At 37.0% G+C, this 23,094-nt stretch overlaps 4 protein-coding genes across 4 annotated transcripts in view; 2 read left to right on the plus strand and 2 right to left on the minus strand.

The window, feature by feature from the left end:
- Positions 1-10,246, plus strand: part of atmin (ATM interactor) — a 12,610-nt gene extending 2,364 nt beyond the window's left edge. Inside the window, exons 2-4 of the mRNA XM_073850596.1 lie at positions 1,482-1,607; positions 1,785-1,984; positions 6,907-10,246. Coding sequence (XP_073706697.1) covers positions 1,482-1,607; positions 1,785-1,984; positions 6,907-8,638 — 2,058 coding nt within the window. The 3' untranslated portion in view covers positions 8,639-10,246. The remainder of the gene's footprint in view (positions 1-1,481; positions 1,608-1,784; positions 1,985-6,906) is intronic.
- Positions 10,247-10,581: 335 nt separating this feature from the next.
- c11h16orf46 (chromosome 11 C16orf46 homolog) lies at positions 10,582-13,690 on the minus strand. Its single transcript, XM_073849932.1, has 3 exons — positions 13,563-13,690; positions 13,125-13,370; positions 10,582-11,705 (listed from the first exon to the last, which is right to left on the minus strand). Exons 2-3 carry the CDS (start codon positions 13,317-13,319, stop codon positions 10,797-10,799), a joined length of 1,104 nt encoding a protein of 367 aa, XP_073706033.1. The 5' UTR covers positions 13,320-13,370; positions 13,563-13,690; the 3' UTR covers positions 10,582-10,796.
- Positions 13,691-14,452: 762 nt separating this feature from the next.
- Positions 14,453-20,049, plus strand: LOC141345626 (protein phosphatase 1 regulatory subunit 3E). Its single transcript, XM_073850508.1, has one exon. It carries the CDS (start codon positions 14,652-14,654, stop codon positions 15,570-15,572), a length of 921 nt encoding a protein of 306 aa, XP_073706609.1. The 5' UTR covers positions 14,453-14,651; the 3' UTR covers positions 15,573-20,049.
- Positions 20,050-21,101: 1,052 nt separating this feature from the next.
- LOC141345668 (uncharacterized) overlaps positions 21,102-23,094 on the minus strand; it is a 37,854-nt gene continuing 35,861 nt past the window's right edge. Inside the window, exon 21 of the mRNA XM_073850555.1 lies at positions 21,102-22,703. Within this exon, the coding sequence (XP_073706656.1) occupies positions 22,554-22,703 (150 nt within the window). The 3' untranslated portion in view covers positions 21,102-22,553. The remainder of the gene's footprint in view (positions 22,704-23,094) is intronic.

The following is a 23,094-nucleotide window of genomic DNA, read 5'->3' on the forward strand; positions in this document are numbered from 1 at the left end:
ACATCAAATCCGACCTGACCATTCAGACTGAAAAGCATTAAAGGAAGAGTTTATCCAGAAATGATAATTCTTTCTTTATTACTTGCTCTCATGCTGTTTTCATGTTTTTCTATCTTCGGTAGGAAAAATTAAATGTATGAAAATACATACTACCAGTCAAATGTTTTTGGACAGTAAGATTTTTTTAATTTAAAATAACTGTTTTCTATTTGAATAAATTTTTAAATGTCATTTATTCCTGTGATTTTAAAGCTGAATTTTTAGGCCTATTACTCCAGTCACATGATCCTTTATAAATCATACTGATTATTATTATGTTGAAATTTGTTTATTATGTTGAAAAAGTTTATTTGATGAATAGAAAATTCAGAAGAACAGCATTTATCAGAAATAGAAATCTTTTGTAACATTATAAATGGCCGTATCGACACTTTTGATCAATTTAAATCGTCCTTGATAAATAAAAGTATTAATTTCTATAATTTATTTCCTCAAAAAAAGAAAAAAAATATATTATTATAAAATAAAAATTATAATTATTATACTGACTCCAATCTTTTTAATGGTAATAGTGTATAATGTTACAAAGGCTTTTTATTTCAGATAAATGCTAATCTTTGGATCTTTCTATTTATCAAAGAATCATGAAAAATAAAATACTACTTCTACTATCAATAAAATGTTTCTTGAACATCTTCTGAAAGATCATGTGAAACTGAAGAGTAATGATGCTAAAAAGTTTGCTTTGCTCACAGGAAATAAATTACATTTTAAAATATATTCAAATAGAAAGCAGTTGTTTTAAATAGTAAAACTATTTCACAATATTTTGAATCAAATAAATTCAGGCTTGGTGAGCAAAAGAGACTTCTTTAAAATAAAACATTAAAATCTTATTGTCCAAAAACCTTTGACTAGTAGTGTATTTTCTTCTGAATATGTTTGCTTATTATGATTAACAGTTACATGAAATGGTACCACTAACCCCTGAAGCATCACATCACCAATGCCCCAAAATTATGGGCTTATGCCATCAAGACTTTTCTTCTTTGGGAACACAGTGTATCTGCCTGTGGTTATTTCTCTGTTTGTGTTCAGTGACCCACACTGAGTGGATTAGGGGTCAATGGGATGTTTTTTTAAGAAGTGTGTATTTCCTATTCCTATAGTGTGTTTTCTATAATGGGAAAGTTTTAGATTAGTATGTAACATTGGTTTCATGAGGAGGGAACAAAATGCTGCGTAGCTTGCCATTCTTTCCTGTTTTTAGTATGGTCTACTTGATAGGAAAATCTGAGTTTTGATGGCACAAACATGAGTGATGCAATGTGTCGATGAGTGGTCTCAGCATCTCATTCTGTATTCAGGTTACTTATCGAACCAAGGTGTTTTTTTTTTGCTACTTGCACAAGAAGCAGTATATTTGTTGCTTCTTTGTCATCTTTTAAAGTTGTTTCTCACTGTGTTTGTTTTGATTTCAGGAGGGTCTGATCAACCCTACAATCAGAAAGGACATTAAGGAATCACAAAAACTCTACTGTTGCCCAATAGAAGGCTGCCCAAGAGGACCAAACAGACCCTTTTCTCAGTTTTCACTTGTTAAACAGGTATTTGCCAGTGTTATTTGTCTGGAGTTAGATTTTTTTTTCTGTAATGTTAGTTTACTGTTCCTTTTGTCAGACTGACATAAATTCATTTTTTATTCTTTTCTAGAACTTGATATATAATTCATGTCCTGCTTGGACAGCTGACTAACATGTTTTCTAATCTTACTAATGGTATAGCACTTTATGAAGATGCATGCAGAAAAGAAGCACAAGTGCTTAAAGTGCAGTAATGGCTACAGCACTGAGTGGGACCTGCGGAGACATGCTGAGGATTGTGGGAGGACATACAGCTGCACATGTGGTTGTCCTTATGCCAGTAGAGCAGCACTGCTGTCTCATATCTACAGAACAGGCCATGAGGTCCCCAAAGAGCACAGGTACTCATTTTATCTGCTTGTATATTTTGTAATGGGAAAACAAAACAAAAAAGAGCATGGTAAGATTTCTACCTTGAAATGCCTATATAAATCATAATACCAATATCTTCTGTCATGACAGCCACTGCAGCTTTCATTTCTAATTTATACCTATCAGGCATAATATTATGACTTCTGACAGGTGAAGTATATAACACTAATTATCTCGTCATCACGGCACCTGTTAGTGGGTGCGATATATTAGGCAGCAAGTGAACATTTTGTCCTCAAAGTTGATGTGTTAGAAGCAGGAAAAATGGGCAAGCATAAGGATTAGAGATGCACCGATTGCAATTTTCTTGGCCGATTCCGATTCCGATTTTTCAGTAAGTGTGACCTGCCTATTCCGATTTTTGCTGATTTCGATTTTATTTTTTTAAGAACTGTAATGAAAGCATAGGCCTATACAGAAATATTTTCTTTAATTAAATTTATTTTATAAAAAATACCTTTTTAAACATTATAGGATCTTCTTACAACAAAATAACTTTAACAACAAAATAAAGTGCTTTGTGCCTTTGAAAAAGGTATAATTAGTTAGTTAGTTAGCTGTAACCAACATAGTATAGTTATACTAACAAAAATCTTTTCCTCAATGTTTTTTTTTAATTTTATAATAAAAGAAATGTATAAACATTACAGCATCTTCTCATATTAAAATAACTTTAACAAAATAAAGTGCTCTGAACCTTGAAAACATTAGAAATAAAATATAAGTAACAAAGCAGGCATACAAAAATCTACTTTTCTTCAATTAATTTTATATGGATTTTTTTTTAAACATTACAGTTTTTCTCAATTGCTTAAACACATTTCTTGAAATTATGCCTCTTATTTGCGAAACTCTAAACACAAATCCACAACTCCTAACTCAATTCCCCAAACTTCCTATATTGAGGTCAAAATGAAGCTCTCCACTCAAAACAACTCAATCTTGCTGAAAAACCAAACTTTGCTCTCAGACATGACACACAAATCCTCAAAAAAACTCACACTACAACACAGTTTTACACACTGATGAGATAAATTCAAAACAATACTACTAAAACAATAAAAAAAAACTTTTCACATGATGAACACAACAAATGTATGTATTTGCAAGTGTTTTATTTCTTACTTTACAGTAATGTACTGTAGAAAACAGAACAAAACAGCAAACAACAACAAAATAATTATTCTGCCCAACATCCTGTGTTTGGTCTGGAACAGGCCAAAGAACCTCTTCAGCATCACAGGCTAAATTAGCCCTGGCCAGGCAGCAGGGGTCAAATCCTCTTGCATGCCTAATCCAACCCTGGCACCCATCAACTAAAATATATGAGACTGCTTGTCTTCTTTCCCTTGCCCTTCCTGTCTCTTCCATGTTGTCGTTGTCGTCATCATCCTTCTCCTTCTTCTCCTCCTCTTCCTCTTTCACCTCCTACTCTTCCTCTTCAAAATTACACATTACTATAGGTGGGATATTGATTGAAAAAGACTGAATAGGATTCAAAGTTACACTTGTACTAGTGGTCTGACAAAAAAAAAAAAAAAATGCATTACAACATCATTGTGAAACAGAAAAGAAAAGGAAATATGGGCACAAAGGTGAAAATAAAAATGAGAAAGCCCACTGTCAGAATTTGTAACTCCTGCGTTGTCCTCTGTCTATATATGCTTTCCAATTGAAGGTTCATGAAATGTACCTTTGAGCTTTTTCAGAGAACTGCTTTATCATTGGTTGATCTATATTATTCTTCATTAGTGAAAGTCAAGATTCACTTGAATAATTCATGGCAAATTTACAAAAAGTCTAATAGAAATGTGTAGAATATATGATTGACAGTTTATGACAACTAGATCAAAAATTTTGCATTTACAGTAGGTAATGACTTATACGATGAGCTAATGACTTGATGTTTTGAGGGGTAAGACTTTTGCACAGAGAAATATATAATACATTTTGAGCAACATGACAATAGCAACTGATAATGTAGGAAACCGCAGACAAATGTATATAATCAGTTGTATGAATGTGCCAAAGCAATCACAACTTGATCAGAAGAAAGAGACGCTTTTTATGATGTGCACAAGAGACTAGATGATGTAGATGTTGAACAAGTAGTTTTGGCAATTTCATTTCTGATCTGAGAAATGCACCAAAGTGACTGAGAAACACTGTAAGCTGACTTTGGCTCTTTTATCTCCATTGAAGATTCTGATTAGTGTGTGCTAAATTTTGACTCCTAGTGTTTCCAGTTGGGTAATTGTGTGCTAATTGAGCTCAAACTTCGCAGACTTGAGTGAACAATATTGAATGCTTGTGCTTTCTAAATGACCTCATGGTGTAAGCACTGAGAAATGTAGGGATTTGTGTGTAGAGTTTTGCAGTAACAGTTCACCAAATATAACTCATGTGTCAAAGCAGGGAATAGTGTTTAATGTTTAGGGAAATGGGTGTGCTTTTTGAGAAATGGCGTTATAGTTTTGAAATTTTAGTTCAAAAGACTGGTTATAGTGTTTTAGCAATTGAGAAAAACTGTAATTACAGGATCATCTCACAACAATAACTTTAATAACAAAACGTGCACTGTGTCTTCAAACAGGTAGAAATAACAATGCTAGTACTAAAAGCTATTACTTGAGCATTAATGGCAAATTTTCCTTGATAAAGAGAAGCATTTCTGCCTGTCACCAGTTAATCCAGCGGTAACGTTACTACACTTCATAACATTCATTCACATATTTGTGCTACGCCACCGCATACAGCGTCTTCACACACAGATGATATTTACTAGAGAAGTATAACATAAATGCATCTGTAAATAAATACAAATTAAATTCACGTCGCGCACGCTTAAATTACCTTCAAATGGAACATATGCTGGCATTGAACTATTAGTGTGTGAAGAGGCTGTATGCGGAGGCGCAGCGCAAATATGTGAATGAATGAAAGTGTAGTAAACGTCAACGGATTTCCCCTGCTCTGGGAGTAGGGAGCAATGAACACTGGGCAGGGACTGTCAATCGGAACACAGTTCATTCACGGAGCTTACTTCTAACGAGTGGGTTATCTGAATCAGGTGTGTTAACTAACAGAGACATGCAAAATATGCAGAGCGGGGGCGCGATCTACCACATGTCCAGCCAAGCTAAACAAGCACGTGGTTCGTGGTTGTTCCCTCACGTTGTATTTTGGCCTTATAAATGTTACAAACTGCAATCTTTGTGTCATCTTCACTCACACCAAAGACATGTTTACTCTCGATTGTAAGTGCGCGTGCGTGGCTGTGACCTAATTGCATGCGCCGCTGGCAATAAAAGGATCGGCTAGGAATCGGCATTTTTACTTGTATAAAGCCATTTTTTCTAAAAGTGTGCATCATCTTTTGAGTCACATTCTTACATTTAATCAGTCGATTATAATAATACATTTAGGCTGTTACCAACAAAATTAAATAAGTATCAACAAAAATTTTTTTTTCAGAAGTTGCATATGATGTGGTAGGGCTGCACGATTAATCAAACGATGTTGTGAGGATACCTATAAAAATCACAGAGACATAAATCACTGACAAGCTATGCCAAATCGCGCTCAAAATCTAATGCGATTTTGAACGCGATTTGGCATAGCTTGTCAGTGATTTACGTCTCTGTGTATTAATTGCCGCTCCAGCTGAACGCACGGGATGGAGGTTTACTACTAATCAAAGTACCGGCTTCATTGACTAAACGCACCTCACAACATCGTTCGATTAATCGTGCAGCCCTGTGATGTGGCATTTAGATGTATTTACACGTTAATGCTGTTATATTTGAAATCATTTTAAAAATGAAAAGATACTTTGAATGTAAAATTTAACCGCCAGTAGGTGGCAGCAAGTCACTGTTAATAAGTGAGTCATTGTGATTGAGCCGAATCATTTAAACGGTTGATTCATTAAGGAACAAAACACGTCATGTTGTTCAGAGACAGTTTTTTGGACTGTTATATAAAATCACTATCACATTTGTAGTACCGTATTTTCTGCACCATAAGGCGCACCGGATTATAAGACACAGTCTCAATTACGGGGTCTATTTCTGTACTTAACCCATACATAAGGCGCATGCTAAAACATACTTCATGTAATGTAGCGTTATGTGTGCACTCTGTAGGTGTGTTTTGTTGTTTTTTTGCAATGTACTCGATAATGTCAAATTGCACATTGTTAAAACAACAATTACGATATTATTGCAGACAATGTATATCGCACACCCCTAAGTGTATCACAGTTTGTTGCGTATGGGGCTGCATAGCCTCAGATCAGTTAGGGTGCCCATGCTGACCCCTGTCCACTGGTGGCCTGGTCTGATGTATCACGTTTTCTTTTACATCACGTGGATGGCCGGGTACGTGTGCATTGCTTACCTGGCGAACACATGACACCAGGATGCACTATAGGAAGAAGGCATGCTGACGGAGGCAGTGTGATGCTTTAGGCAATGTTCTGCTGGAAAACCTTGGGTCCTGCCATCCATGTGGATGTTACTTTGACACGTACCACCTACCTTAGCATTGTTGTAGACATTTCCTTTCATGGAAATGGTATTCTCTGGTGGCTGTGGCCTCTTTCAGCAATGCGCCCTGCCACAAAGTAAAAATGGTTCAGGAATGGTTTTAGGAGCACAACGAGTTTGAGGTGTTTTGGCATCCAAAAATATTGGTGCCAGATACCATAGCACACCTAAAAGGGTCACGTGGAGTCCATGCTTTGACGGGTTAGGGCTGGTTTTGCAGCAAAAGCGGGACCAACACTATGTTAGGAAGGTGGTCATAATGTTATGCCTGATAAGTGTAAATCCCAGTTTAAGGTTGTTTATCATACTGGACATCTTGTTAAAATGCAGTGTGTGTTTTATAGGTATCCACCTGTGAAGAAGAGGAAAATGGAAAGATTATCAAGCAGTGCAACAAATTTGATGCCCGTTGATGAAATTCCAGACTGTAAGAAAAAGCTCAGTGAAGAAGTCGTCCCTACCATAATAGTGTCTGGAACCTCAGACACAGCACAACACAATACTAACCACTCTAGAAACACCCAGAAGCTCCTTCTCCCGAAGCCCAAAGTGGCCCTAGTCAACGTTCCTATTATGCAGTTCACCCACCTGCCTGTTCTCCTACCCTCTGCGGAAAGTAGTGCCTTGAGGTCATTGGTCTTGTCTGTGGATGCACAAGGGTCCGTAAGCACTGTGCATATTTTGTCACCGTCGGTCGGCACAGTGGTGCCTGATGTGAATAATAAGACTTTCAAAGAGGCCTTTCCTGTACATACATTGGGCCCAGAAACAATTAGCACAGGAGTACAGGTCAATCTCGAGAATCAAGCCTCTGTGGGAGATCCAGTGGATCTTGGATCCAGAAACAAAAGCACTTCAACAAACATTCAAACTGACGTATCATACCTCAACAAAGGGATAGATGCTGGACAACTGACTGTTTCCCCTTGCTGTGAGGCCTCAGTGTCCTCTTGCTCTCAGACAGACATTAGTGTAAGCGCTGAGATTCAGCTGCCTGTTAATGTGCAAACCCAGACGCTACCCTCACGAATCAAAGCCACGTTTTCCATTGGAGCACAGACAGATGTTTTCAGTTTCTCTTCCTTTAATGTGACCAGAGAAACGCAAACAAGCTGTTCTGCAGCTCCAGTGGATGAAAGCCAGATGGACCAAGCAATGTGCACAAATCTTTTTGATACTGATACTCTCAATGTCTCCACTCAGACTGCAGTGGCTGATGCGCATTTCAGAACCAGTGGTTTAGAAGATTCTCTGAGCAGCACTGGAGCTGGACTTTTTGAGGACAAGATTTCTGCGTCCATGTGTTTTGGAGCCCAGACTGACATTTTGCACCAAAACACAGTAGCAGACAACCAGACTCAGACCATGATTCTTTTCCGTGACCTTGAGAATATACTTTCTGACAGCATGAATGGGGCAACTTCGAGCTGTGCTTCAGGTTTAGTTTCTACGCATGAATCGCATCACCCTGGTATTGACTTTGACTTTGAAGAGTTCCTTAATGCAACACACATTCAGACTCAGACAGAAGAAAGTGCTTTGAACAGTCTGAACACAGAGACAACTTTGGAACTCTTAGACATTGAGACACAGACTGACTTCCTGCTCTTCGACAACCTTGGTAATGGGCACAACAGTGATGTTGGAACAAGGGTGCAACCAAGTGATCTGGAGCTTGAGATGTTTGACACGCAGACCCAGACAGACCTCAACTTCTTGCTGGACACAGGTGGACACATGCCCCTTGGCAGTATCCTCAGACAGTCTAGTTTCAGCATGAGCACGGAGTCCTCAGACACAGAAACACAGACCGACATCAGGCCAGCTCCACTTTCTCTGCCTTGCACCCATGATGGGCAGGTGAGGCTCAACAGTGCTGAAACCCAGACCATCTCCAGTTCTTTTCAAAGCCTCGGCCACCTCTTTCACACTAGCAATGAGACACAAACAGCAGTGGATGACTTCCTTTCAGCAGACTTGGCCTGGAACATGGAGTCTCACTTTAGCTCGGTGGAAACCCAAACCTGTGAGGAGCTCATCTCACTATTTCGACACAATGGGAAAGCCAAGAGCTGAAGGCTCCATCAAGGGTGATTTAGGTCGCATAATGAAGGAGTCATTCCTAGTGTGTCCCTCAACAAGGCTGGTAGAACTTCAAAATAGTCTCTCACAGCCATCTAGAGCTCACAATAAGGTATTGCATATCTGCCCAAGTCTAACGATGTATAAATATACCTTCACAGCACTTTATCATGTCACTATTAATTTTCAACATATATTATTAGCCCTAAAAGTATTTTGTTTGTTGCAAGAGTTCAGGTCAGAGCTTCTTGTGGGGATGTGTAATAAGTTGGTACTTATGTTACTCAGAAATCAGACAGATATGATAAACATTCATTCCACAAATAAAATGTATTGTATTATAGTCTGATATTGTTTAGATGTCTTGAGTCTTGTCTTTGTATATGGTATTTTTTTTTACCTTGTTTGCTTTGTGGTATAAACAAACTTGTGTTACATTTAATAGTGCAATGCTCTATACCCATATAATAGCCACTGTGAGTATATTTAAGTCTTGATTCATGACAGAATTCATGCGAATATTTCTTGCTGACTGTTATGGCATAATTGAATCCTGACATCCTAAATCAGTGGAATTTGCATCTTTTGCATGGTTTAGATACCGTTTTCTTCTAAAGCAGAGGTGGGGATTTGCTCTTGTTTACTGTGATTTGCATTCTGTACTGTGAGTAGATTCAAATAAGCAAATTACAAATCCTTTAATATTTTTTGAAAGCAAGTATCAGTTTTGATGGAATATGTTAATCCGTCTATGATTTCAAGTAACAGTTTACATATACTGTATTATAAACTTTTTGTTGATGCCTTAATTTAAGTGTTAATATGCTTTTGATTGAGATAATGAAATCACAGTGCTGCTTAACGGAGGAGATGTTTGTTTTTTGTGTATACTTTTTTGTTTTCCTTAATGTTTCATCTCTGTGTAAGTGCGATGCAAAATTCACTACTCATTGGCCTTACTACACTAAATATGACAGCCAACCTAGCTTTATTTTCATTTTCATTCAGTGTGTGTGTGTGTGTGTGTGTGTGTGTGTGTATTAATTATGGAAATGTCCCATTTATTTGTACTCCTGTACTTTATGTATATAGTTCCTCAAGTAGAATGTAAGTGACGCAGTGTCTGTTCCCTTTATGACGTCACATTGGCTGCTTCTCAACATTGTAACTGCAAAAGAGCTTTAGTATTTTTATGCCAAACACTAGGAACTCTAGTATTCAGCCGCTAAATTATTTGAAATGCTGTTTAGATCTTGGAATAAATACTGCAACTGAATACATGTTAATTTTGTGTAGGCAATGATGATGTCATAGTAAAAGCTACTGCTATAGAAAACTTGAAAGAGCTGAGCTCATGTGTTTCTCTGTAAAGAGTGCATGCATATTTTTTTGTGCCAAGAATAACTTTTGTGTTGCTTTTTGTTTTTCAACATGTGTCTTATTTAACTTAATATAGGACATAATTTATAATTAGGTATATTCATGAGAAAATTATGATTATTTTTGTTCTTTAGAGGCTGGATATGTGTATAAATTGGCTATGTTTTGTTGTTTAGCCTGTGCTGATGCACAAGAAACTGGAAAATAAACTGCAGAAAATAATTCTTTGGCCATTAATTGAATCGAGCATATTCTCTGTTACTCTCCTGAGCAAATATTGGTGTCTGCAAATGACTGTGTTCTAAATCTAGTTATTTTTGGCACGTTCAGATGGACACAGCTTTGTAGAACATTTCCTAGTGGTGGTAAATTTCATGGAATCAAATAATATTTTAAAGTGAGTCTGCAAAAAAAGAAAAATCAATCACTGAAGGTTGCATATTTGTCTCCAATTATGTCTTTAAGATCTTACTATTGAGTTGTATATTTATAAAGGATCAACTAGTCTGCACACATGAATTCAGCTGTTAATCAGGTTCATTTTTAGTGACTGATGGACAGCATTTAGCTAGTCTGAACAAGCATAGTAAAATAGCATGGTTCTGAGTAATTGGATCCTGCAGTCTCAGAAAAACCATCAGACTTCTCTATATGTTGTGTATTCAAGTAAACCAGAGAGTGTGGCTTTTGTTCTCAAACTGAGTCACAATGCTTACTTAACTCTAAACAGTATGGTGTTACAATTTACCTAGAGTTCAAAGATTAATATTATTCATATAGGCATGTGAACTCTTGTTCCAATCAGCATTAGTCGATGAGCTTCAGGTCTTTTCAGATCTCTTGTTTTGTGGCCAGAATGCAATCTATAACTGATGTTGTTCCGGGTGGAAGGCCTTGGCAATTCTTCCTGCCTTAAATTTCTTCCCAGGGGGTAGGAAGGCTGAGGTGATGTATTTGACACAGTGCTGGAGGGTTTACCATACTTATTTTGAAAAGTTACGTTGAAAATAGATGGCAGGTGATTGCTGTCCTGGGACAGCCAATGCTTCGTGCTGGGAGATCCATTTAACCTATAGCCATTCTCTTCTGGGATAAAGTCTGTGAGGGCCTTGAAGACACTTCCTGTGTCACAATCGACACTCAATCTTTCACCAGCAGCGACGGCACCGGTGGCAGCAGGAATCACAGCCTCTGCTGGGTGACAATCTGTTGGCTCCACTCTTTTAAAAAGGCTGTAGTTCCTCAGGTTTCTAGACTCTTTGACAGGCGGCAACACACTAAAGCTTCTGATGCTAAGAGCAGCTCTATTGTCCTTCAAGATTTGACACGGTTCTGTATGGTAATGGCAGATTGCAGGTGATTTGTTTTGTGTACGCTGTTCATCTCCAGACAGCAATTGGTTGAATAATGGCTCTGACATATTTTGCAGAGATAAACTGAAAGAGTATAGTTCATCTGAAGAAGAACTGTCAGCTTCCTCTGCAAGATCCAGAAGGGTTGGGGCAGTCTTTCTGAAAGTTTTCAAAGCATTTCCAGGAGAGCAATAGATTGGCAGATCAGATAGATTAAGGTCCGCACAAAGGAGACAGTGAACGTCTATCATGTCTTGTCTGATTTTTTTCCCCTTCCTTGGCGGCTGAAGAAACACACCAAAAGGAGGAAATCTCCCCCAACCTTCAACCTGTTAAAAAAAATGAAGTCTGTGAGTTTCAAATCTTTAGACAATCTTGAGACTGTGAGAACACTACAGAAGCTTCATCTGAAATGCATAATATGCATACCAAAAGGTTTACACTGCCTTTACGCACAAAATTTATTTACAGACTGTTCAATGCTACATTACAATGCTACGACAGCAGTTGCATTTACACAGACATTATAACTTATGGAGTTAATGTTTTAAATACGAAATTATGGATATACAAACAAGAAATAATGAATGAAAATAATTTGAATCTTAAAAAAGATTAAATTATAAAAGGTAGATTCTGGAACAACGTTAAATAATGCACTAATACATTAATGCAGCCCAACCAAAGTTGTGCCGTAAATAGGGACATTAATGAGGAACACAAGTGAATAATTATAAATGGGTGATCTTTTGTTTGGGTTCAAAACAAAATAAAATGTAACACATTTTTAACACTTAAATACAATGATTTAAAATTATTTAGCAAACATAATAAATAATAATAATAATAATAATAAATTTTGATCATTCCCAAACCAATGTATGGTTTAGATCAGTAAGATCAGGGGAAAGCACTGTCAGAATAACTTTTTTCTGATGTGTTTTTAGATGATGGGGGTAAGGCATTACAAGTAATGCAAGTTACTGCAAGTTAAATAATATTACTTTTTCCAAGTAACTCGTAAAGTAACGCATTACTTTTTAATTGACAAGAAAATATCTGAGTTACTTTTCCCCCCCATTTATTGATTAAAAGCTCTCCTGTCCCCATGTTGACAGAAATGAAAAATTGTGAGTAAGATGTTACTTTAGTTCTAGAAGAAATGTGAACATGTATTAATTCATCTCACTCACTAAAAAAAACAGATACAGTATTCCTCAAAATGAATAAAAACACTGAAATTCAATGCAAACCTGCAATAATTAAATTTAAATAATACAAATATGCTTTATGCATTTAATCCCATTTTATTAACCGATGTCTTTGCTGCCGACCTTCGATGATCCAATTCATCCATACTAATAAGCAAAAATTACTCAAGATAATCTAACATTTGTTTTCCTTTTTTTTATTGCTGAAGAGTTGAGATTTTTTCTTCTGCAGTCTACTGTACAGACCTGAATTTACTTTTCTCTAAGCCTGAGGCTTTTGGTGTAAAAAAGCTTTTACATTTGCCAAAATATAACTTTTTATATTAACAACAAACAAGCAAGCCCTGCCTAGATTTAAACGCAAAAGTAACGACTTTCCATAAAAAAGTAACTAAGTAACCTAATTAGTTACTTTTTTAGGGATTAACTCAATATTGTAATGCATTACTTTTAAAAGTAACTTTCCCCAACACTGATGATAAAAGACATTATTCTTGTCATCTCTAGTTCTAGTTCGGTAGTGTTAATTTGACTCACAGCGTCTTCCCAGCCAGTGCGACTCTGAAGCAAATGCACGTTGTGCTCCCTGCACAAATCCTCTTCGCTGAGATCCAACAACACATTGACATATTGTCTGCCCGAAGAATCTGTGTTCCTTTTAGTGCTATCAACAGTCGTATGCTTTTTCTCAGCATCAGTATCGTCTGATGCACAGACTTCAGTGCTATTCATTCCGGACTGCTTCAGTCACAGCCTGAGACACAGCAACAGCAAAAGAGATTCCTGTAAAGATAATTTTGACCCTTATAAGATACTTCTGAAGTTGTCAGAAGAAATATGTTGATAAAACTGTTTTACTTAGCATGTTGAAGGGCTGAAACAGCAAACACATGCATGCATGCATGCATGTATACATGCATCATAAAAATAACATGCAATAAGCAACCTAAATACGCTAACCAACTGTCAACTTACGTTAGTTCGGTCAACACTAACATCTTAAATGTGGTACTGTTTGGCAATAAAAAAGGAGTACAAATGCATAAATTGGTATTCCATTTCTGTGAAGTAAACTGCGTGAACGGATGTTTAGAGTCCTGTTGTCATGATAACCGTGGGAGAGGATGACGTAGTGGAAAAAGACGAGGCGTGATGTCGGCAATGATTTTAACACTTGTTATTGCAATAACACTTGTTGTAAGATGTAGGCTAGCCTATATACTGTTGATATAATAATATATTGGTTTAAAACATAGTCTTAAAATTAAATTAATTATAGCTTATATTTGTAGTTTTGTTATTTTTTTATATAGCCTACTGATCTTTCCATTTAATTAGCATTGAAGACGCGCTTTATTTTGGACAGAGAATGTTTTAAATTTACTTATGTGTAGCATGCTGAATTTCCTTAATTTTGTGAAAATGTCACAGGATATAGCCAGTCGCATGAATCCCTCTCTTTACTATTGCCTATAATATAAGTAATTGTTGCATGCATAAGCTGTGCAAAATGAATACCGACAGACAAACGGGCGCATCATTAATAAAAGGTATCAAAACGTTTTTTTATTAAGAAAGTCCGTTTACTCTGAACTGTTATTGCGGCGTTTTATCTACTGTGAGACGTGATCCAGCGCACGGACTGCTTAGCTAAGGGGGTGTGTCTCTCTGGCAGAGAATTCGAGTATGGTGACGGATGGGCTCATGAATATTAATTATTAAACCGCGCAGTTCAAGTTCAATTGATTGGCTGAAAGGTAAGACGCTGGTAATGAGTGCTAGTCACCTGGCGAATTAACTAGCTTGCATTGGCTTATGAATATTAATTACGTTTCTTGACCTCGCGATTGAGGAAGGTTGGCAAGACGCGTCGGTTTGACCTAATAAATATTCATGACCTAAAGCTTGCCATAGTAGGATTCAGCCGGCAGCAGCATCACGGCAAAGATTGGTTCAGATATCCGCAGTACCATCAACCATAGCTTCCCGTAGCCTATAATGCGGAAGGACACTTAACATCAGACCTCGACTGAAACATTTTCAAAGGATTTTGCAGACTCTTTTATGGAAGCTGAGGCTGCTGTAATGCTGCCTCCCAAGAACTGCCTCCCCAGAAATTACAGTTGCATCGCTGGGCTGTTCGGAAGCTTGACAGCATCAGAGCAAAAGCTGGAGGACGGAGAAGAAGAGATGGAGGGGGAGGAGGGCAAGAATGGGGACTGTGAAGCGTTAGAAATAAGCGTAGTGAATAAAAAACCGAGAGGAAGAGAGTCATTCTTGAAGCCCCCGCATAGTCCGACTCAGCGCCGCAGGTGCAAGTCTCTCCCAACGTCGGCTGAAAGAGCCAAACTAGAGATCGCACGAAGCCGGAGCCCAAGCAGTCAGAAAAAGGTACGTTTCGCTGACTCTCTGGGCCTGGACCTGATTTCTATCAAACACTTTGATGACACGGACATGCCTGAAGTACCAGACCGCATAATTGACAAATTCAAAAAAGCCAGAGCTCTCCACTTCAATAACTTCGACAAGTCCAACACATCAAGCCAGTCCGTGTTTATGGAGCTGCTCTTCACAAATCCAGGATCCCTGCCAGATTTCCTTGACAGAGTTACTGCTGTGAAGGTTTTACTGGAGTCTGTTCAGGCTGATGAGTTCAGCCTCTCTGGGATCGTGCGGGTTTTTAACTTGGCTTTCGAAAAAAAGGTCTTTTTGAGGTACACCTTAAATAACTGGACCTCATTCATAGATATTCCGGCGTTTTACGTCCCCCATTCCAGCGACGGGCAGACTGACAAGTTCAGCTTCAAAATCATCACCCCGACTTTTCTGGAGTTTGGAGGAACACTGCAGTTTGCCATCAAGTACTGTGTCGATGGAGGAGAATTTTGGGACAACAACAATGGGAATAATTACAGAGTAAGACGACACAAATTCAAAATTTCGCCCCCAAGGGAATGGGAAAACGGCTGGATCCATTTTATTTAGTGCGCGCGTCAGCCGTTCCGCTATGGCGATGTGTGCTCATGAATATTAATCATGTGACTTCCGTCGACGAATTGTCTAAGTAATAATCATGAGCCAAGGCTTCGCCATAGTAGGATTAGTAATCTTTCCAGCAGTGCATCCTGAAGGATCTATTGACCTTCCATGAAAAACGTATGTAGCATACCACATATTCGTAAATGTAACACTGTTGTCTGTGCTTTTGTCATTGCTTAACCAATATTAGGTAGAGAACGGGAAATTGCATTGACGTCAAAAAGGTAAACCACCAATTGACAAATGTAGGCATATTTCCATCTGTGTACAACACTGTTTAGCTGCAGTGTACATGGAGATAAGACTGTCCTGCATTCATTAAAATGAGCAGCACCATTTTAATGAACCCAGTTTACATTTAGCTTCAATGCATGTGCTGTAATAGGATATTGTGTAATATTACATAATCCACTGTGAGCCTGTTACTCTTCAGTTCAAGTGAAATCATGGTGCTTCAGCATCACTGTGCTCCTTTTACATCAAATTGCAGCTAAGGGTTTAGGCTACCTCTGAGGAAGATTTTGATACAGTAATAAATCAAACCTTTTAGAAGAGCCTAATGTAAAAATGGCAGCCAGTTCTGCTATGCTTGCTCCAAGCAGGCCTTGAACAACTGCCCTTTGAGGCCAGGGGAATAGGGATTTCCTCCTACAGAGACAGAGCAAAAGTGAATTTACAGAGCCGCCGAGGTGTCTTGCTTTAGCAATCCATGTGCAGAAATTAAATATTGCATGAAATTGTATCTCTTCCTCAGAAAACATCCAAAATTGACATTTGACATTTGATATTTTAAAATATATAGTAGTTAGGATAGACCACTCAGAAATGAGCATTTACTCCCCCTAATGTCATCCCAAATGTACATGACAAATTTTTTTTTGAAAAATATTCCATCTTTTACGCAGTTGCGTTTAGCACCCATTCCAGTAGGAAACACTCACTTTTTTCAATCCAGTCAACAGCTGATTGATAAAATCAAGTCTTTCCTAACATTTTTTCTTGCTCAATTTCATTCTGAAATATGTCACAATATGATAGTAGAGTAAGTTGCTAATTTCAGGCGCTGCGTGGTATTACTGCGCCTGCTGCGTCCATAATACCGCAGCAAACTTCCTTGACTATTACAACGGAATGGGAGTGTAGTTCCTAATCTTATCGGCCTAGAAAGTCGCAGCTTTACAATTTCTGCCGGTATTAGTGCACGATATAACTACAGAAGAGTCCAGTTTTAAATAGGACAAATATCGAAACTCGTTGGTCATTTTTGAACGCGATGCTATTGGTCTAATAGGATCTATGCTAAGCTATGCTAAAAGTGATATTGCCAGAACAGGAGAACGGCTGAATGGATTTCAAAATGGTAAAATTCAACTTAATAACTCGGGGAGGGGGATTTGGAGAATGAGCCTATTTCCAAAAAAAGTGGAGTGTTCCTTTAATATTTAAACCACAGTCTTAATAATTACTATTATGCTTGTATATAATAATTTACAGGTGATAAATGTAATTGTTGGTGAGGGAAGGTGTGGCTTTTACTGCCCTCCAAAGGCAAAGTGCAGTAACTACACATTTGGTCAAAATTGAGTTAAGGCTTAAAACGGACTTTGTGACAACTGTTTTGTCTTGTGGCAAAGTCTCCTGGTTCAATTTTGTCCCAGAGAAACGTGAGTGTTTTAGAGAAACAAGAGTGTCAACATGTTTGACTAGCTGGCGTAAAAACTTTAAAGGCATTTTTCTTAGTTTCAGTGTTGCCTTAGTTACTGCACTTTGCCTTTGGAGGGCAAGTATACATTTTGAAATTTCTACAATGTTTCATCGTTGTCATAGGCATTTAGTAATTAGGTGTCATTTTTTTATTACTTTCCCCCATCAGCAGTGACATATCACCTATACATGAATATACTTCAGCTTAATAGTTTTAATTAAGGTTAATGTGGTTTGGATTTGGTAAAATTTGCTTGGAAAAAAACATGATCAGAATATCAATGTATGCATGCACTGTTTGTCCACCCACATTTTTATGAAAAAGTCATTAATAAATGACTAATAAATTAGCATGACAGCATGACACCAAAGTGGCTCTGTAAAATGTTCCCCATGTTAAAAAACACCTTTGTTAAAAAAAAAAAAAAAATACAAAAAGTTTTGATTTATTAATTGACATATAACTCAAAGTTCATTACGTTTACGTGGAATACCCATATCCAATTTCTGTGATTAGTGTGTGTATATATATTTTCCAAGAAAATAATTTCCTACGCAGCTGCTATACTATAATTTTGTGACTACTGTATATCACTGTGGTATCTTGCTTTAGGCATCATAAAATAATTTTATCGCTAAATGTATTTAATCTACATCGGTTTATTTATTTGGTAGCTGTTTAATAAGTATGATAACATACAGCCAGCCAGGCATTGTCACAACCTGTAGGGGTTATTTTACAATGATAACCGGCTGACTATATATAATCTCGTACATACCTAAGACCAAAAAACATATCTGCTGTGAAGAATCTCACACTCTTCCAACAATTCCAGGTTTTTTCTCTTTTTAATCAGATGGTAACATATTGAAGATTTATTTATTATTACAATTATTTTTAACAAAACCAAATGAGTAGGTATTTTCAGGGATGATTAATATTTAAAACGCTCCAGACCTTAATAAAACAAACTGTTACACTGAAGTGAAGTTATCGGCTTTCATACTAAAACCATAACAATAGAACGTGTTCTGACAAGTCAGGTTTTAATATACCTCACATTCTGTAAGCTACTAAGTCTTGGCAATCTGTGTTATTTTATATGTGTTATTTTTAATTACTCAACATGGATGTAGGTCAGTGAAGTATTTCAAGCCATACCTGAAATACCTTAGATTGAAACAATGAAGTCCAAGACTTCTCTATAGTTAAGTATTGACCTTATCTTTATAATGTCTTTGAACATCGTTTTTGCAGTAGCTCTGTATATTTCTATGGCATTGCTGTCAAAGAGTAATGAAATGGTGAAGTAGATTTACATACTGTAGAGTTAACAAAAGTTATCATGAGCTTTGTAATGTTCATAAATCTGTAAGATCTTACCTTCATGTTGTGGAAATATAAACTCAAAGACAGATAAGCACATTGTTGAAAAGGGGCGGGGCTACAAAAAGTCTATAGTGAATTACTGCCACTAAAGCTGGGCTATCAGGTTGCAGAGGAGATTAAATGACTTCCTGATCCTCTAGTACTCTGCTTCAGTCAGGGTTGTAGCTAGGGAATCTGGGGCCCTGGTACAGGTTGTTGTGGGTGCCCCCCTCAGTTTAAGGGCCCCCTGAAAGCCCTGATAATTGTCACCATCTATTTTTCCCCCTAATAGCGACAGCTACAGTTGATGGCTAAACATAGAAAATTATATCACCTGAAGATTTTTTTTTCATTAGTGCCCTATAAATGTTTTGACAAAAGTCAAAAATTGTTTATTTAGGACTTTTGTGGTCTTTAGCCGCACTTTGAGTAGTTTATTACTGAATGACAAATGATTGTAAAGCTGAATCTTTCACAAAGTATAAATAGAGCATCTACTGTTTGTAAAGTTATACAGCATTCGAAAAGAATTCAGATACCTTATATATTTTGTTATATATTTAATTATATGATATATTTTATATATAATTATATATTTTATTGTCACATTTTGTTATGTTTCATCCTTATGCTAAAATGAATCAAGATAATCAAGAGAAATGTGACATTTCAGTTTTTGTCCTTTTAAATAAACATGCAAAATGTCTTTTTTGGTTTGAGCCATGGAGTGTAGATGTAAAAGCATTTTAGCAAGGCTGAAATATAACAAAATGTGAAAAACGTAGGGGTCTGAATACTTTCTGAATGACTCCTGCACAAATAAACATCCTGCTTTTCGTTAACTTCCACAAGCTATACCTCTTACATGCCATTCTTTGTAATGTTTTCTTCATCACTGGGTTTATTCTTTAGTCATTTGCTCTTTTAAACTAGGGGACAGTTTGAAGGCAAATCGAATGAAAGGCTTGCTATTTTAAGTTTTGTTGTATTGTAATTATTTATTGTTTAAAATAGTTTGATGTTTGTGGAAGAAAAAAACCCTGATATGTACTGTTGTTTCACAAATTACATTCTGTGTTTGTTTTAACCTATGCAATACCTGTCTTTACTGTTTCTGTTTTGCAATTGTATCAGTGTGTCATGTTGTTAATCATTGTTTTTCTTTGGAATACTAATACTGTATGTCTTCTGCTTGCATGTACCGACATCCTGCATCTTTGTTTGTGTGGTCAAGGTCTAGTAGCATAATTGAGTGAAAACAAGAATTAAATACATTTTGAGGTGTCAAAATTCACTGTGTAATACCTCACTGTTCCTCGGCTGTGTAGAGTGTTGATGAAGGTAAACGCACACACCTCAGTTCTCTGTGTTTGCTAATAAAATGCTGTTATAGTATAAAATGTTGGTGTAGTCATTTGAAGTTCCATAAACGCACTTACAAAACTTACTTGGACTACAATAAATGACATTTAAAATACAGTATCTCACAAAAGTGAGTACACCCCTCACATTTCAGCAACCAAGTTGTGTATTTTGTATTAGAGTAGTTAAAATGAGGTGCTTTAAGTACAGTTCTCTCATGCTGACCACTGGATGTTCAACATGGCATCTCATGGCAAAGATCTCTTTGAGGATTTGAGAATTAGAATTGTTGCTCTCCACAAAGATGGTCAAGGCTATAGAGGTTCAGTAACACCCTGAAACCGAGTTACACTTCAGTGGTCAGGGTCATTCAGAGGTTTTCCAAGATGGGTTCCATTCGGAACAGGCCTTGCAAGAGTCGATCAACGAAGTTGAGCACTCGTTCAGTGCGTCAGGTGCTGAACCTGGCTTCAAAAAACAGATGCATGAGTGCTGCCAGCATTGCTTTAAAGGTTGCAGAAGTAGAAGGTCTGCTTTTCAGTGCTCAGACCATATGCCGCACAATGCAACAAGTCGGTTTGCAAAGGCGTCATCCCAGAAGGAAGCCTCTTCTGAAGCTGGCTCACAAGAAAGCCTGCAAACAGTTTGCTGAAAACAACCTGTGCAAGAGCACGAATCACTGGAACCATGCCCTGTGGTCTGATGAGACTATAAGAGAAACTTGTTTGGCTCAGATGGTGTCCAGCATGTGTGGCGATGCCCTGGTGAGGTGTACCAAGAAAATTCAGTCAAGCATGGTGGTGGTAGCATCATGGTCTGGGGCTGCATGAGTGCTGTTGGTACTGGGGAGCTGCAGTTCATTGAGGGAAATGTGGATTCCATTATGTACTGTACATTCTGAAGCAGAACATGATGCCTTCCCTTCAGAAACTAGGCCGTGTTGCTGGAGGGAAGGCATTTTAGTGTATCTCAAATTTTTATTACAACTTAATAGTTAAAACATTAGTGCTTATTTTGTTTTTTAAAAAAGTGTGCAGATACAAGGTCTCAGTAGTTTATTTCAACAAAGATTCACTCTTTTTCTCATACCATACTTTATATACAGATATACAGTGTTGCACAACAGGTAGTGTAACTACTTTACACAATAATATAACTTTATGGCTCTGCAAGCAAACATATCAGAGTGTTTCATACTATAAGTAAATCCCACAGAAACAATCAACCCTTAAAAGAAAGCATAACTTAGTTTTAATTCCAAAACCTTAATTTTCATTCCAGTGTTTCTACATTGTAATCGCATTCATAGTAAAGCTTCTCACAATTTTAGTTTAGCTTACTTATAACAACTAGAAGTTTGCACATTAACATTAATATTCTCTCTGTACACGTTTCCTTATGATCTCACGTTGATCTCATGATCTCATTTCCAGTGCAGACAAACAGGACATTCATCTTCGGTTTATTTGATGACAGAATGTGAAAAACATAATTGCTTACCTAAATTTAGGATTTCAGTGCATAGCCAGACATCAGATAATCTAAACTCTAATGGCCATCTGTGTACCTGCCAATACACATGAGGTATTATAAATGCTGGTGTTGAACTCTACAGTTATGCTCACAAGTTAACTTATCCATTGCAGAATACGCAAAATGATGAGTGATGTGATGAAGAAAATTATTATTTTTTATTTAGTACTGTCCTGAATAAGCTATTTCACATAACGGATGTAAACAAAATAAGAAAAAATTACACATCTTCATCCAATTCAAAAGTGTACACCCCCTAGCTCTTAATGCATTGTGTTGCCTTCCTAAGCATCAGTAAATGTTTTCACCTTTTGGAATAGTTATGTGAGTTCTTCAGTCGTTCTCATTGTGAAAAGAATGATCTCAAAAACACACAGTCACTTTTGGTAAGTGTTTAAATATGCACAAGATGCTGGAAAAGCCAAATAATGTGCAGGAGCTGGATAATTTTTCTGAAGAACAGCAGGCAGATGAACTGCTCAGGACAAACAAGGGACTCATGAACAACTATCACAAAAGATGAAAACAGTCATGGATCGTCCAGGAAATGACACACAGTATTAAAAGGGTATGTAAACTTTTGAATGGGGTCATTCATATAAATTCAGTTATTATTTGTATTATTTACTATTAAATAACAGTTTTCATAATCTTATTTTAATTATTAACATTCAACATATTCTGCAAGGGGTATGTAAATTAATGAGCACAACTGTATATGAAAACCAGTATGACACAATAAGTTTCAGATCAAGGTTGATGTCTCAGAAAATCACAGTTCATCATTCTCCTTTACACCATTTGAGTGCGCAACTAAAAGGAAGCTCCTACACTGGTTATTTGATTCATCGCAGTAAGTGGAAGCGCCTGGACGGTGGGCTTCTCTCTTACACTGCCCACACCAGTTTTTTTGCAGATCTTCTATTTGTTGCATATGTGATGTTGATGACAACTGTTTTCTACAGGGACCAACTGAGGCACACGAAAACCAGCACATGAAGCATAAGAAGGTAGCCCATGAATATGTAGCGTGACTTCCCCCTGGATGGCAGTAGTTTGGAACAGCAGAATATGCTCCTTCCTTTAAGCAAGTGTACCCCACTTTTCATCTAAAAAAAATACCAACAAAATGGATCAATCAAACCTGATACTGAGCATTACTTCAGCACATGAGTTTATTTGTAAGCATACAGAAGAGGGCTGGACCACAAAAACAAGTCATAAGAGTCAATTTTTTAGGAGAGGACAATATAAAAAAAAAAAAAAAAAAAAAAGAATTTGACGGTGCAAAAAAAAATTATATATAATAATACTGAGAAAATCACCTTTAAATTTGTCCAAATGAAGTTCTTAGCAATGCATATTAGTAATCATAAATTAAGTTTTGATATATTTATGGTAGGAAATTTATCAAATATCTTTATGGAATGTGTTCTTAATATCCTAATGACTTTTGGCATAAAAGAAAAATAGATTATTTTGACCCATACAATGTATTTT

This window comes from Garra rufa, chromosome 11, assembly GCF_049309525.1.
Source record: "Garra rufa chromosome 11, GarRuf1.0, whole genome shotgun sequence".
Classification (NCBI taxonomy): Eukaryota; Metazoa; Chordata; class Actinopteri; order Cypriniformes; family Cyprinidae; genus Garra; species Garra rufa.